The sequence below is a fragment of the Lontra canadensis genome, unplaced genomic scaffold (assembly GCF_010015895.1).
Source record: "Lontra canadensis isolate GAN:19392208 unplaced genomic scaffold, GSC_riverotter_1.0 scaffold29, whole genome shotgun sequence".
In the NCBI taxonomy this organism is placed as follows: domain Eukaryota; kingdom Metazoa; phylum Chordata; class Mammalia; order Carnivora; family Mustelidae; genus Lontra; species Lontra canadensis.
This window is the reverse complement of record NW_022631023.1, coordinates 5,771,358-5,786,141: the sequence shown is the minus strand read 5'-3', so window position 1 is coordinate 5,786,141 and position 14,784 is coordinate 5,771,358. Positions and strand designations below refer to the sequence as shown.

The window sequence follows — 14,784 nt, the reverse complement described above, 5'->3', positions numbered from 1 at the left end:
ATATATTTTTTGACTTGATATTTTTTCCTAGAATTTTATTCTAATAAATTGTACTAAAATACCCTACATTTATCATACACATTAATTTGTTCATTTCATTCATTCTTTCAACACATATTTGAGAGCTTTCTAAGTGCCAGCAACCATATGAGGTATGGGGGGATGTCATGAATACAAACACTTCTCTTTTCATGGAGCTTATATGCTGTTAATAAAATAATCAAAATAGTGACTGTTCTAAGTGTTTTAGAGGAAAGAGATACAATTCTGTGAACACAGAACAAAAAACCTAACCTAGATGGCGACCTTGGAAGTTCTATGGAAGGGCCATCTGAGCAGAGATATGACAGGTAAGTGGGAACTAACCACACAAAAAGGAATGGAGGGGAGGAAGGAAGTACATTGCGGATGGAGAGAGGACAGTTCTAAGGCCTGGTGGGTAGATGAGGCCCATGTGGCTGGGTCCCAGGGGTTCCCGATGAGTCTCCAGAGGTAGGTGGAGGTGAGCAGCTGCAGTGCCACAGGAGGCAGGTTTATGATTTGGGTCATCACTCCAAGAGCAACGGGGAGCTGGCAGTGAGCAAAAGGGGGAGGCTGGGGAAGAGATAATATAATTTGTTCTGCTTCCTGAAGGTTACTTGGGTTGCAGTGTGGAGAACAGAATAAAGCAAAACCAGAGGAGAGGATTTCAGAAGGCTGCAGAAAAAAGGTGGCAGCTTGGACTAAGGTGCCAGTGGCAATTAAGAGAAGTGAAAGATGCACAGGGGACAATGTCACCAGGGCTCAGGGACCCGCTGGATGCTGGGGTGAGGGAAAAGGTTTAGGAGGAATCCTTGCTGCCAGTGGAAGAGGTCCCAGTTGGGAGGGGGTGGTGGGAGACTTGTCTTCTGCACACGGAGTTGGTGTCTGAGGTATTAAGAGGCAAGGCCATTCTGCTAGTTGTACATCTGCTTCAGCTCAGAAAGGAGGGTCAAGCTGGAGAGATAAAGTTGGGAGTCCAGAGTATAAAGGTGGTGGGCATGGATTTGTGCTTCATGTCAGAGTAAGAGGGGCATAGAGAGAGAAAGGATGAGAACTGGGCTTTGAGGAACTGCAATATAAAGGGGCCCAGAAAAGGAGAGCGAGCCAGCATGGTAGCAGGAAAAGCAGAAAGAGGCAGGGTAGATGGGGGCTCAGAGGCCAAGTGAAGACAGCGTTTTAAGAGATGGGAGCAGTGTGGCCAAATTTAAATGTTGCTGAGAGATTGAGCAAGACAAGCCCTGGAAATGTCTGATCAGTGGTTTTTGTTTTAGTATAGAAATGAGGGTGGAAGGCAGACTAGAGGGGGTTAAGGGATGAGACATAAGACATGGATGCATGGAAGATGGCAATTCTTTAAAAAAAAAGTTTGCCTGTCAAAGGGAATGAGAGATTGAGCAATGGCTGGAAAATGAAGGGAGACTTTTCTTCCTCTTCCCTTTGTGATGGGACAAGAGTATGTTTAAAAGCCAAGGTAAAGAGCCAGTTGAGATGGAACAGGTGACTGCTGATAGGGAAAGTGTAAGGTTTTTGACAAGTGGGTGGGGATGAGATCCGAAGCACAGGGAGGGGTGGCCTTGGATGGGGGGATAACATGGGTATGGCTGTAGGTAAAGCTGGCAGTTGTGGTAGCTGGGGCTTGAGCAGATTCCCATCAGATGGCTTTAGTTCCTCTAGGAAGTGACTGCATGAGGGTAAGGTGTGAGATCAAATCTGAGCAAAGTGGAGGTTTGTGATTTGCAAGTTTATAAACAGCCCCTCTGCAAGTTGCAGCGATCCTACCATGCTACTTTGGTTAGTTGGGGTTCCACTTGATGGAAAAAGAAAAAATGGGAGCTGGCGGTTTGTGACTGGCAGGGTACAGGTGTGTGCGGGCCATTAGCTCCCTGAGGACAAGGACCCTGCATCATTCTGGGACTGACTAACTGGAGTACCGGCGCCCAGGCACTCCCTGTCAAATTGACCAACACTGGGCTGATCACTTGTCTCCATTACAATTTTCTTCTTTTTGTGCTTCTCCAGAAAACCAAAAACCAAAGAGTAGGGAGTAGACAGAACCTAAATTGCTACATGTCTTCTTTTTCTCACTTGGACGGAGGCTGTGGATTCTTTTACTCTTCTGTATGGTTTTAAAAGGTCTTGTCAATTCTATGCAGGGACACAGTCATATGCCCAAGAAAGCTAAGGGGCATCTTTCCATTTTTAGCTTGTTAACACTCCCACATTTATGTAGCTTTGGCTACCTGTTTAAAAGCTGCAATCTTCAACATACGTACCAAAAATTATCTTTATCTGTGTAAACTATGGAACACATATCCTTACAAGGAAACCTGATTCACTGGCAACGACAGAGAAAGGGAACAGAGTCAGACTGTCCACATTCCAATCAGCCGGCTACTGAAGCAATCCGGGCGGGAGCTGACGGTGGCCTGGACCGGGGTGAGGAGTGGGGGTTGGCGGGAGAGTGGGACTGTGCATCGATCCAGGGTGTGATGTGAAGGATGTGCTGACAGACTGAACGTGGGGAGGGAGGAAAGGAGGACCACAAGGCCTAGACAACCGGGAGAGCGGCTTCCGGGACGGGGTGGGTCGAAGTGTGGCAAGCACGGGTTGGCGGGAATGTCAGGACGTGCCTTAGACTCCCACGTGTTGAGACGGTCAGGCTGCTGAGACCCCGGGTCTGAGGTTCTGGGACGGGGTCGGGGCTGGAGACACACGTCTCGGGTTCGTGGGCCCTCGGAAGGGTTCTGAGCCTGTGAGGCTGGACGAATTCACGCAGGGAGCGGGTGCAGACACAAGGGCTCCGGGCCGCGCCGCAGAGGAACGCTGGTCTTAAGTCACCTGTTGGCACCAGGTGGCAGGAAATGATACACCGCAGAAATGTCAAGGAATTCACCTTTTCTCGGGCTGGGGATAAGGACACGTCACGCTAAGGTTAGAAGGAAAAAAGCAAAGCGAAGCAAAAGCGGGTGGGCAGGCGCGAACCTCAAGGCAGCAGATTCACGCACGAACCAAGCACTGGCCGGAGCCCGCAGCTGGGGGGCGGCGCTGACGGCGGCCGCGGGTCCCCGGGCCCCGGCGGCCAGGCCGCGTGCAGAGGGGCCCCGGCTGCGCGGCGAGGGCGGAGACCCCCGGTGCGGGCGGGGCGGGCGCGCTCTGCGGGAGAGGCGGCCGGCGGCCCAGCTACGTTACCAACTCCAGGGAGAGCCAGGCGGCGCGGCCCGAGCCGGGCAGGGGCCGGGGCTGAGTGACCGGAGGCACCGAAAGGCCCAGAGGCTTGAGCAGGAGGCTCTGCCTAGGGCCGGGCCGGGCCGGGCCGTTACCTGTTCCGCGCGGCTCCGCGGCAGCGCCAACCCCGCGGCCTCCCGGTCTCGCGCGTCGCTCTGGAAACCCGCGCGCGGCGCCTCCTTGGACCGGCCGAGCCGGGGGGCGGGGCGGTGAGAGCCGCGCGCTTGCGCACTACTGAGCTGAGTGTAGCGACTTAACCTCCCGCGGCCCACCGTGGCCCCGGGCGCGTCTGGGGCGCACGAACTGATCCCGCGGCCGTGCAGCTGTCCCTTCACGCTCTCCGTCGCACTCGCCCACGTGCTGGTGTTCTGAATCCGAGCCCAGTGCGCATGTCTGTCCCGTTCCCTGCCGGGAGGTGCGCGGACCCAACTCCGGGTTGGCTGCCAGGCGGCGCGAGCAGGTGTAGACGCCAGGTTCCCGGGGTAGGGGGTGGACCCAGGTGGGCGGGTATAGACTCGTCTTCTCTTCCTGGAGAAGAAGGGAACAGAGAGCAGAACACTCCCGTTAATCTCTCTTCATAAAGATGAATTTCTTTGGTGAAAGAAAATCTGATCCCAAAGCAATGCATGTTGGTTGCATAGAATTTAGAATGTAGAGCGTAGTACGAAGAAAAATTTAAAAATCACCTGGATGATGGAATTGCAGGTGATTTTTAATGACTACATAGGACTTTTAAGCGACTGCATAGCCAGAGTTAATGAACATTTATATTACTTTTCCTCTTTCTCTCTGCCTTCTGCTCCTTTTCTCTCCCCCCGTATGTATTAATGCCATGTTGAATATCCCTATAAGTGAGTCTTTAAGGTGTGAAAATTAATAAAGGGAAACATCGCTAAAGTAGGTCTGAGGCTAGAAGGGGAAGCCCTTGTCATTCAGCTCAATTACAGGCTCCAACAGAAGTGTCGGTTACAGATTCCCCAACAGAAGAGTGTCAACAGGAAGGAATAATCAATTATGGGCCCAACAGGGGATGATGTGCATGGCGTCTCCCACAAGAAATTGGCCACCCTTGTTACTCAAGTCAGTGAGAGAGTCATCACCCTGAACTCTTGCTTTCTCACAAGGACTTTTGAATCCCTCCCAAATTCCTTCTCCATAAAATCATGTTCCTCTCCTTTGTTGGTTGGATTTGTCTAAGGTTTTGCCATGGCTTGAATGTCCCAAGTTGCAATTCTTTGTTACTCCTGACTAAATCCATTTGCTGGCAAAATAACTCGCAGTTTGATGTTTAAGGTTAACAATGTCACCCCTGACTCCTTAGAATAAATCCTACATGTGAAATTGAAGGATCAAAGGAAATGCCCACTTTGAGGCTCTCTGAACGTATATGAAAGTTTGCCTTCTAGGCAAATGTCTCCCAATCTTTAACCAACAATGGGGATAATCTTTTAATCTAGTTTATTTAAAAGATGTTTGCCCAAGTGTCAAAAGTTGACACTTGGATTTTATTCACATCTTTGCTAGGAAACATTTTAAAAATATTTTTAGGGACGTTTTGGACTTTGCTATTTGCTTTTTCCTGCCTTTTGCCCATTTTTCACTTGGTGTCCATCTTTGTAGGAACTTTCGCTGTTCTGTGAAACTCAGGTCTCCTATATGAAAACTTGGTCTGTGGTATATGTTGTAAATATTTCCAATTTGTTTTAAATTTTGTTGACATGTATTTTGATATTTGTATACAGTCAAATTTACCACATTTACCACTTAGAGTTTTTGATTTGGATTTTATGTAGTAGGGGTAGTGGGTGTTTCCAAACTGACTCTGTTTAGATCTAGTTTTTTAGGGCAAGGAGGGGGCAAGCCTTCCCCTTCACGCCACCACCCCTTCCTTCTTGTGCCATTAGAGTGTCCACTCTAATTTTGGTGGGCTGTGTTTCAACAACCTTAGGAGGCGAGTTATCCCTAGAAGGCGGGTGGTGGCACTTTTTGTTGGTGGTGAGCTGGGCAGCATCTCTAGGAGGACATACGGCAGACAGGTGTCACCCTAGATTGACATTCATTGAAAGATGCTGGCTTTACGGCTGCTGGTGCTCCCAGGACAGTACCAAAAGTGGCAGCTTATAATTAAGTGAACATTCCAACCCTTGTGCTTAGGACTGAAGGATCCTGAAAGATGGAGGCCCCTCAGAGCTTCCTTTCCCATCCAAATGGTCTCTCCTCTGCTTTGCTAGCTGTTCTTGTCTATAGCCTATGTTTCTGCCTTTGAAAGGGGATGTTTCTTTTCCATCGGTATCCATGTGTGTTATGAAAGGGGAGAGCCCCGTGAGTACAAAGCCGAAGAACTGTCTTTAGGAATTCTGCTAAATAGTAACATGCACCTTTATTTCTCTGTATTAGTTTGGTTAACTCCACTGTAACAAATCACCATAGACCCAGTGGCTTAAAACAACAGTAATTTATGCTCTCACAGTTCTGGAGGCAAGAAGTCTGAAATCAAGGTGTTGGCAGGACTACACTCTCTCTCTTCAAAATCTCCTGGGAAGAATCCTTCCTTGCCTTCTTGGCTCATGGCAGGATGGGTTCTGTCTCTGCAGCCCTGTCTTCACACGGTGTTTTCTCTGTCTCTCTCTGTGTGCCTCCTCTTCTTGTAAGGACATCAGTTATTGGGCTGAGAGCCCACCCGAAATCCGGGATGATTTAATTTTAAGATCTTCAACCAATGTCATCTGCAAAGATCCTGTTTCCAAATAAGGTCACATTCTGAAGTTTAGGGTGGACTTGAATTTTGAGGGGAGACACTATTCAGGTCACTGCTGTTATTCTGGTGGTCACCACTGTCATTCTACATACTACAAATATCCGTTTATTTCTCATTTTAGTTTACCTGTCACATTATGTAAACAGAAACATAGCATATGGCATCATTTATTTTAAGATTATCTGAGAATCTCTGCCCAGTTTGGAGTCAATACCTCACACTTTTATCATTAAAATTTGACGAAATCTTTCTTTCATAGTGTGTATGTTCCACAAATCATCATGATGTACACTTCAGCTATCTTAGGATTGTATCTGTCAATTATACTGAAATAAAGCTGAAAAAAATTCTTTAACAAAATAAGTAACATTATTTCACTTAGCATCTAGGGCTAGAGATGTGAAATGATAAACCTTTTACCTCTTCAGTAGAGCACACAGCTTTTTTGAAGTGAAATTTCTTTCTTTCTTTCTTTTTTAAAAAGATTTTATTTATTTGACAGACAGAGTTCGCAAGTGAGCAGAGAGACAAGCAGAGAGAGGAGCATGGAAAGCAGGATCCCCGCTGAGCAGAGAGCCAGATATGGGGCTTGATCCCAGAACCCTGGGATCATGACCTGAGCCAAAGGCAGAGGCTTGACCTACTGAGTCACCCAGGCACCCCTCTTTCTTTTCAAAAAGATTTTATTTATTTATTTACCAGAGAGAGAACAAGCAGGGGGAGCAGCAGAGGGAGAGAGAGAAGCAGGCTCCCTGCTGAGCAAGGAGACTGATGTGGGACTTGATCCAAGGACGCCGGGATCAGGACCTTGGCTGAAGGCAGATGCTTAACTGACTGAGCCACCCAGGCATCCCTGAAGGGAATTTTCTAAGGCAGAGATTTGTTGAGCTTTTATTTTAAGCAGAGATTTGTTGCGCTTCACTTGGAATGTTTCGTATTCCTATTAATTATCTTGAAGTTTCTTGGGGTCACTGTCATAAATGAAAAGATCTTTCAGCTAGAGTTTTCAAAGTCCCAATTTGTACATTTTCATGGTCATTATTAAAAAGGTAAACTTCTAAAAATAATCTATTGTGTAAAGAGGGTGTACTAGGAATTTGAGGGTAGTGTGTGAGGAGTTTTTCTGGTGTGGATGGGTTGGGTTCATGTTTTGGATGCACCATTTCCTATCCTCATCCTGGAGAAAGGATGGGAGTAGGACCCAGTGCTAGTGTTGTGCAGATTAAGATAGGAGTAGGACCCAGATTAAGGGAGTGGTTTATGCAAAACAATTAGAGGACCCCTGGCACGTGGCAAACATTTAAAAATTATTAGCTCTCATTTCAAATAGGCTATTCTTTCTCCCTAGGGCATGTGGATGGAGGGGGTGTGTCATTGTTAAAGGCAGCATTGCCCTGTACGACCATCAGCAGTTGTGTACTCTTTAGGGCACATGAGGATCAACTATAGTTCATGTTAGTAATTTACAAAATCATTGAGAAATATGCATAGTTTATTACTCTCTTCAATTGTGTTTGGAGAAAAATGGTTTGCTTATGTGGTAGAATTTGAGACTAAGGTGTTGAAAAAATAGTTTGTATGACAAAAATAGTATTTACTTGCTTTATGATTTTGAAAATACAAGAAAGAGGAGCACAAATGTCCTATAATCTTTGGTGGGCTTGAAAATAAAATTTACAATGCTAATGACTTAAATCTGGGGAGCCATTAATCATCTTCAGCAAGGGCCTAATTTGGGGAGCAAATTTGCATAGTGAGGCTCTAAGATAAATGGCAGTCAACTCAATCATTCGTTCCAAGTAAATGGACTTGAGCTATGTTGCAGGGATGGGGTGTCCTTTCTCAGCAAAGGCACCTGTCCTAGGGGAGGGGAGCAGGCCTCTAGGCCCCTGGGACTCTGGTGAAGGGGGCAGGTAGAGAAGGCTTCCAGAACCCTCCCTGCTCCAGCATGCCAGTAACCACCTCCTCAGGGAGCAGCACAGGACTTAAGAATAAAAAGAAAGTGAGAGAGAGAGAGAGAGAGAGAGAGGTGAAGAGACTCAGTTATCTAAGAGGAGTAAATGACCCCTTTGTGCCTTTTTGTCCTATGTCCTTGAGCTTGATTTTGAAACTCATCAGAAAAATTGGACGGTAGCATTTGGGCTTTTTACTCGATTTAATTATCTACATAAAGAAGACGGAGAGAGACTGTTACAAACTTTTATTTTCTCCCCACGTCTCTGAGATAGTGAAGACATTTCGCTTGTTGAACTCATCCCTGCTGACAGCCCGCCTCTGCCGCCCTGCCTTGTCTGGGATGTCAGTGAAACCTTACACCTCTGTGGTCTGTCAGCTTCGTTCTTTAGGAGCAACAGGTGGGAAAGGGAGAAAACTGGAAGTGGGCCACGTCTAAAGGCATCTCTTGTATAAGAGTTCACCAATTTTTTTTTTTTTTAACCGACTGGAAAATGTGAAAGTCAGGACGCCTTTGCTTATTTCAAGGGCTGTGTGGCTGTTCCGACCCTTTCGGTTCGGTCCGTTTGCCCAAAGCCTTGCAAACACAGCCTCCCCAGGGGACGAGCTGGCGTCTTCTGGGCTTTTCCAGCGCCCAGGAGCTCGGCTGTCACCTCAGGCGTCTATGCCTGCGCAGCGCTGATTGGTGCTCGGCGGCCTGATTGGTGCGCGGCGCAGCCTGGCCTTTTAGGGGCTGTTGTCCGGCGTTTAAAGTCAGTGGCTGCTTTTATCCACCAATCCCGTCTTCGCCTGGCAGACCCCCTCTCGCCCCCGGCCAATGGCCGGGAAAGCCCGAGCCGCCCGCACCGCTGGGGGCAGTCGCAGGGCTTAAGTTGCGGCGGGAGGCTCAGGGGCTCAGACCGCGCTGGGTGGCCGCCAGCTCGCACCTGGCACCTGCACCTGCTGTTACCTGGCACCTGCTACCTGCCCGGCCGGGGCCGCGGTCGGGATCCGTCTAACGCCGCGTTCCCTTACGGGGGTGTGTTGGGGGGAGCCCTTTTTCCGACTGTCAAAATGGTTATCAAAGTGTTTGTTGCCACATCTTCTGGGTCCATAGCGGTAGGTGTCTGCTGGAATTGGTGGGGCTTTCATACTGTTGGATTTTCTGAGAAACTCAAACCAAGAAGTAGAAGCAGCGGTTCTGGCCCAGCGTTGGCCTGAAGTTTCTTTTGTGAGGAGAGTGTAAGTCAGCCGTAGCTCCGCAGTAAGCCTGCGTGCCTTTGCTTTCTGCGTTTGCTTTAACCGTGTTGAAGACGTGTGGAAAATGAGTGATCCGGGCTAGCTGGGTTTGAAAGGGATTCCAGGAAGGGGGCGTGTGTGATACTAGAATTTTTAAACATGTGATTTGTGTTGTGTTCGTATATATTATAGAATCAAAGCTTTTTTTTTTTTTTTTGGTGGAGTGTTTCTGATGATCATTCTCTAAGGCATAGACTAATTTAAAGTTGCAAATAAATGACACTTTGTGTCACAATATTTGGAGGGTGTGATGAGCCACATTACCAAAATGACTCCTGGAGGTAATTACAGTTGACTCTTAAACAATTCCGGGAGGGGGAGAGGGGCGCTCACACTTGCATAGTGGAAAATCCATGTATAACTTTTGACTCCCCCAAACATCACTAATGGTCTACTGTTGACCAGAAGGCTTACTGACAACATAAACAGTCGATTAACATATTTGTATGTTATAGGTAATATAAACTGTATTCTTACAATAAGTAAGCTAGAGAAAAGAAAATGTTATTAAGAAAACTGTAAGAAAGAGAAAACACATTTACCATACTTTCGGTAGTTATAGAAAAAAAATCTGTGTATGAGTGGACCCGTGCTGTTTAAAAGTTGCGTTGTTCAAGGGTCAATTGTCCTTAGGTGTGTGATGTAACTATACCAAAAGTGTAAAGTTAGCATGTGTAATAGTATTATTTGGGGAAAATGATGTCACAGTGACAAGAGCAAACATCTCTAAGGCCACAGTTTCAAACGTTCTAGGAATTCAAACGGGCCAAAAATAGGTGTGAGGGGCCCACCCCATAAAGCAGCCTCTGCTTTCCCTGGGACCAGGCTCAGAATTACCCTTCCAGTTTCTGCCTTCGTTCTGTGCAGGATAGACCTGCCTGAAGAAACAAGCGTAACGGAAGCTGCCTCTTCTCCTTGACAATGCTCCAGTCTTCGATTTTAGGCTTGAACCTGCAGTTATCTATTGGAGACTGACATTTCTGGGAGCATTTGAGGCTTTTGGGGGGGGTGTAGGAGGAAGCCATTTCATCAGTCTTGATGAAACAGAACCGCAAGGGGGCTGTTTCCTTTTATATCTAGTTCCTGGGCCATCCTGCAGCTTGGATTTCACTCAGGGCCAGGGATGATACCCTTGGCCAGCAGCTGGCTGGGAGCAGCCCCAGTGCTGGCTCCTGAATGCCCCCACCCACAGCCCTGAAAGTTCATGCAGTTTCCAGAGGACAGGAAGAGAACAAGAAAGAGGCTGGTTGTCCCTCTGAGCACAACCCATCAGCAACTACTTAGTATCTGTGGAGCATCTTTTAACAGAAACAGAGGAGGAAAAATTCCAGATGTAAAAACCACAAACTCTTTTGTGGCTGTTGATGACCTCAAAACTTTTAGTTGATCCATAAAGAGCACATTTTTGGATTATTAGATTAAAAATAATTTTTACTGAAGAAAATGGCTTTAGTGGGCTTTCAGTATTCTGTTGATGCTTTACGGAAACTTTTACCAGTGACTAATCTCCATTTTCTGTAGGCCACGTGTGAGTGCCCTATGCCTCCTTCCATAGATGGTGGACAAACTTGTGGAGTTCTTAGGATTATTTGAGGTCTTATATTCTTGAAGTCTGGGCATATGATTGAGTTAGCCTCAGAGGAGCTGGAGAGGCACTGTTCATTCTAGGATTTTAGAAAAACCACATTAATTCTGGTTCCCTAAGCAAATCTTTTGTTGTCTCTTGGAACTGTTTGACCTTGGGAAAGTTATTTCACCTTGCTAAGCCTCAATTTCCTTATCTGTAAAATGAGGGTAAGAATAGTATTCATCTCATGGCATTGCCATGAGGATTTAGGAAATAAGCCCCTGGGTGCCTTACAGGGTGTCCCGTGCTTAATCAGTGCTTAATACATATTATAATTACTAGTTAATTTTATAATTATTACATATGGCTACTTAATATTATAGTTGTTTTAAGTATTAGGTATTATTATTGTTAGCTAATGTTAGTTAATGCTTAAAATATATTTTAAAAAGATTTTATTTCACTTATTCGTGGAGCATAACAAATAGCATGGAGCACAAGGGGAGTTAGAAAGGAGAAGGGAGTTGGGGGAAATTGGAAGGGGAGGTGAACCATGAGAGACTATGGACTCTGAAAAACAATCTGAGGGGTTTGAAGGGGCGGGGGGTGGGAGGTTGGGGGAACCAGGTGGTGGGTATTAGAGAGGGCATGGATTGCATGGAGCACTGGGTGTGGTGCAAAAACAATGAATACTATTATGCTGAAAATAAATTAAAAAAAAGATTTTATTTATTTGAGAGAGACAGAGAGAGAAAGATTGAGAGAGAGAGAGGGCACTAATAGGGGGCGGGGCAGAGGAAGATGGAGAAGCAAGCTCCCTGTTGAGCAGGGAGCCCACACAGGGCTCCATCCCAGGATCCTGGGGATCATGACCTGAGCCGAAGGCAGATGCTTAACCAACTGAGCCACCCAGGCACTCCAATGTTAGTTAATGTTCATCAGTATTATTGTAGTTGTTATAATTATTAGCTAATATTAGTATATGTGAGTCTGTGATGATTATGTGTCAGAATAACTGTCCCAAGCCAAATGGGTGGAATAATTTCTTTGTTATCCTAAAGAAGGACAACTGATTATTCCCATGGTATCAGTGCTAATGATTTTCCCTGGGTGGGGGGACTTCACCCAGAAGCTTCTTTGCAGGAGAACCCCAGAGCAGCTGCCAGTGTGTGTGGTGGTCGGTCTGTAAGCACTTTACTACTTGTTTCTTTAGTCTCTTTACTTTAAAAATGGATTCTTGCCTGTAACTTAGTCAGTGAGGTCATATGATTTCTAAGGGATGAATGAAATAAATGAAAAAGGAAATGTCTTATTATAAGGGCTTATGCATATGCAGCTGTGTGTCATGTCTCCGAATGGTTGACTATAAGGCAATGTCACATGTTTTACCGATTTATGAAGGAACTTCATAGTTCCTTCATAGTGAACTCCAAAGAACTCCAAAGTTCCTTCATAGTGAACTTCATAGTGAAGAGAACTTGGGAGTGGGAACAGGTCTGTGTTTTCCCAAAGGCCAGTGCCACAGTGGGCTGGGGGACAAAGGGAGAGAGGACTGTCCTTGCTGTTTTCAAGATGCACAGCCCTTGGAACCATGACCTTTGAGGATAGACCCTGAGGGTGGCTCCTGGGTTTCTCCATCATTTCCTCCAGTCTTGCTTGAGTGTAAATATAGTGGGCAAAAACTCTGCCCTTGAATGAAATGGATCCTGGTGTACATCTTGGAAAATTCCTTAATTCATTGGTGCCTTAGCTTTGTTATTTTAAGATGGTGATCAGATTACTTAACCTGACTTGGCAATCAGGACAAGTCAGTGAGATAACCCTGTACAGGCTCTCACCTTGTCCAAGATTCTCGGCCACACATCATGTGATGTTCCTTGGTTCTCACCAGAACCTGAGGAGGGTGGTGCTTTTCCCATTATCAGACAAGGCCATTCAGGAGTGGACCCCTGCTCAGACAGCAGCCTTCTGAGCCAGGGGAGAAATGCAGGGCACCTCCATGCAGGTCGTCAAATGCAGTGTGCTTTTCACTAAGTGCAGTGACCTCGGTCGGACAAGATGCTAACTGTACAAGACAATAAAAGGGAGGTGCCAAGCAAATGACTCAAAGATCACTCTGACACATTACGGTAACCAACAGTGGCCAGCGACTTCTGGAAAAGAGCACTTTCTTAAGAGTAAATATAACAGGATAGGAAACACAGAGCTCTCTGAGCCTCTGCTGAAGTCCCAAAGACCCATAGTGACCCAGACATCAGGGACCCCAGATCCTCCAGAGGGGCTGCCTGGAAAGAAGGTACAGCCTGTGGGACCAGTACTGGCCATGGTGCTGTTGGAGGGAGGAGAAGGGGCAGGAGGTGGGGAGGAGATGGTGTCTGTGGTGAGAACCACTGGGTGCCATGTATGCTTCTCCCCTGGGGGCCACAAAGGGAGCTAATGTCCTCTGGGAGCTGATGTCCTTGGGGGTCGGCTCAAGAGGCCACGTGGAAAAGAGCTGCACTTTGCCTGGGAGGGTCTGTGGGTCTCCTTGAATAGGAGGGAAGACTGTGGGAGAGGGGGCCCCCACTCAGGGTGGTCATCAAGGTATGAGCAGAGGTGACCATGTCACCAGGTGAGCTTATGTACTACTTGCACTGCTCTCTCCTCCTCTGGGCTCATCCTAAGACTCAGCTTCAGCCCCCAGCAGAGCTCAGGTGCTCTAAACAGCGAGATCAGTGATGCCTTTAACCCAGTATAAAGTACTGGTGTTTGGGGAGGATCGAAACCGATTTTACTTTTCTTCTCTTTTTTTGAGGGGTGAGGGGCTGAGAAATAGCTATTAACACAAGGTCAAGCAATTAACAGTCTGTTAAGTTCCCGCAGATGCAATTGCTTGTAGGTAACAGCAAACAGATCTTCCCCTCCCAATTTCTCCATCCCTCTTTGACTTTCTAACTGCAGAAACACAAGTCAGGGCTTTGGGAATGGTTTTTCACCTATTCAGAAATTGTGGAATACAATGAAATCCTTCTGTTTCATCTCAAGTCTTGAGGCATGATAATAGAGGTGGAAATAATGTTGGTGAGGCGGCCAGGCTAATTTGGGATCCCAGGAGGGTATTTGAGGAGGACGACAGGGGTTGGGACAGAATAAAGGATGTTGCCTTCTGAATCTTTAACTAAAAGTAAACCTGCCTAAAATGAAGAAATCTGTACTCTTCGAATAGCAAAGTTATCTCTGGAAATAGCCAAAGGAATAAGTAATTTATGGAGTGGCACAGGTAATTATGGACAAGGTGGAAAGTATGTATAGAAAGCATGATTAATTAAAATAGTAATTTAGTTCCAATGACCTGTCATCAGGTCTGATGGGATTTTGTAATATTCAGAAATTCAGCTGTGAAGCTATGGAATTTGGATCGCAGTTTTGGGACGAGGAGTAGAAGGTCTGAGGGCTATGCTAGCTTAGCCTTGGGGGAGGGCACATGGGGGAGAAACATGAGCTCCTCCTTTGCTTTTGATAAATGTGACACTCAAGAATGTGCCAGAAGCTTGTGCCAGAAGCTTAGGGGAAATTCTGTCACCCCACACCTTTCTGTAGGACTTTAATTTTTATTTTTGTCCACACTTACTCCAAACTGAGTCTTACTGATTAAGTGTTGTGTTGTAGCTAACAGTAGCCTTCAATTTATAGATCTAATACTTTTAGACGCATTACCTTTGCTATGTTGATGGAATAAATAAATAAATAAAATAAATTTACTTAAAAAGTAAATGTGTGATTACCATTTTTACAAACCTGGATAACTAACTTATATATACAATTTTACTTGCAATTTACATTTACTTGTAAAAAATTATTTATATTCATTTATGTCATATTTATAATTCATAGACTATATACAATAATGTTACCACCAAATTCTGCATAATCCAAAACTTAATTTGGTTTTGGTTGTGACCTGCTTCCAGGGCTTAAGTGTCTATATGTACTTTATTTTTCC

At 46.0% G+C, this 14,784-nt stretch overlaps 2 protein-coding genes across 4 annotated transcripts in view; one reads left to right on the top strand and one right to left on the bottom strand.

Annotated features, from left to right (window-relative positions):
• Positions 1-3,378, bottom strand: part of LCA5L (lebercilin LCA5 like) — a 38,503-nt gene extending 35,125 nt beyond the window's left edge. The window contains exon 1 of one of the 3 annotated variants that reach the window (XM_032865308.1): positions 3,342-3,378. The gene's annotated coding sequence lies outside the window, so the exon portion shown is untranslated. Of the gene's footprint in view, positions 1-3,210; positions 3,233-3,341 lie in introns of those variants that run through there. The other 2 variants (XM_032865307.1, XM_032865309.1) reach the window with 2 other exon arrangements.
• A 4,574-nt stretch (positions 3,379-7,952) lies between these two features.
• SH3BGR (SH3 domain binding glutamate rich protein) overlaps positions 7,953-14,784 on the top strand; it is a 46,527-nt gene continuing 39,695 nt past the window's right edge. The window contains exons 1-2 of the mRNA XM_032865519.1: positions 7,953-8,006; positions 8,534-9,055. Coding sequence (XP_032721410.1) covers positions 7,953-8,006; positions 8,534-9,055 — 576 coding nt within the window. The remainder of the gene's footprint in view (positions 8,007-8,533; positions 9,056-14,784) is intronic.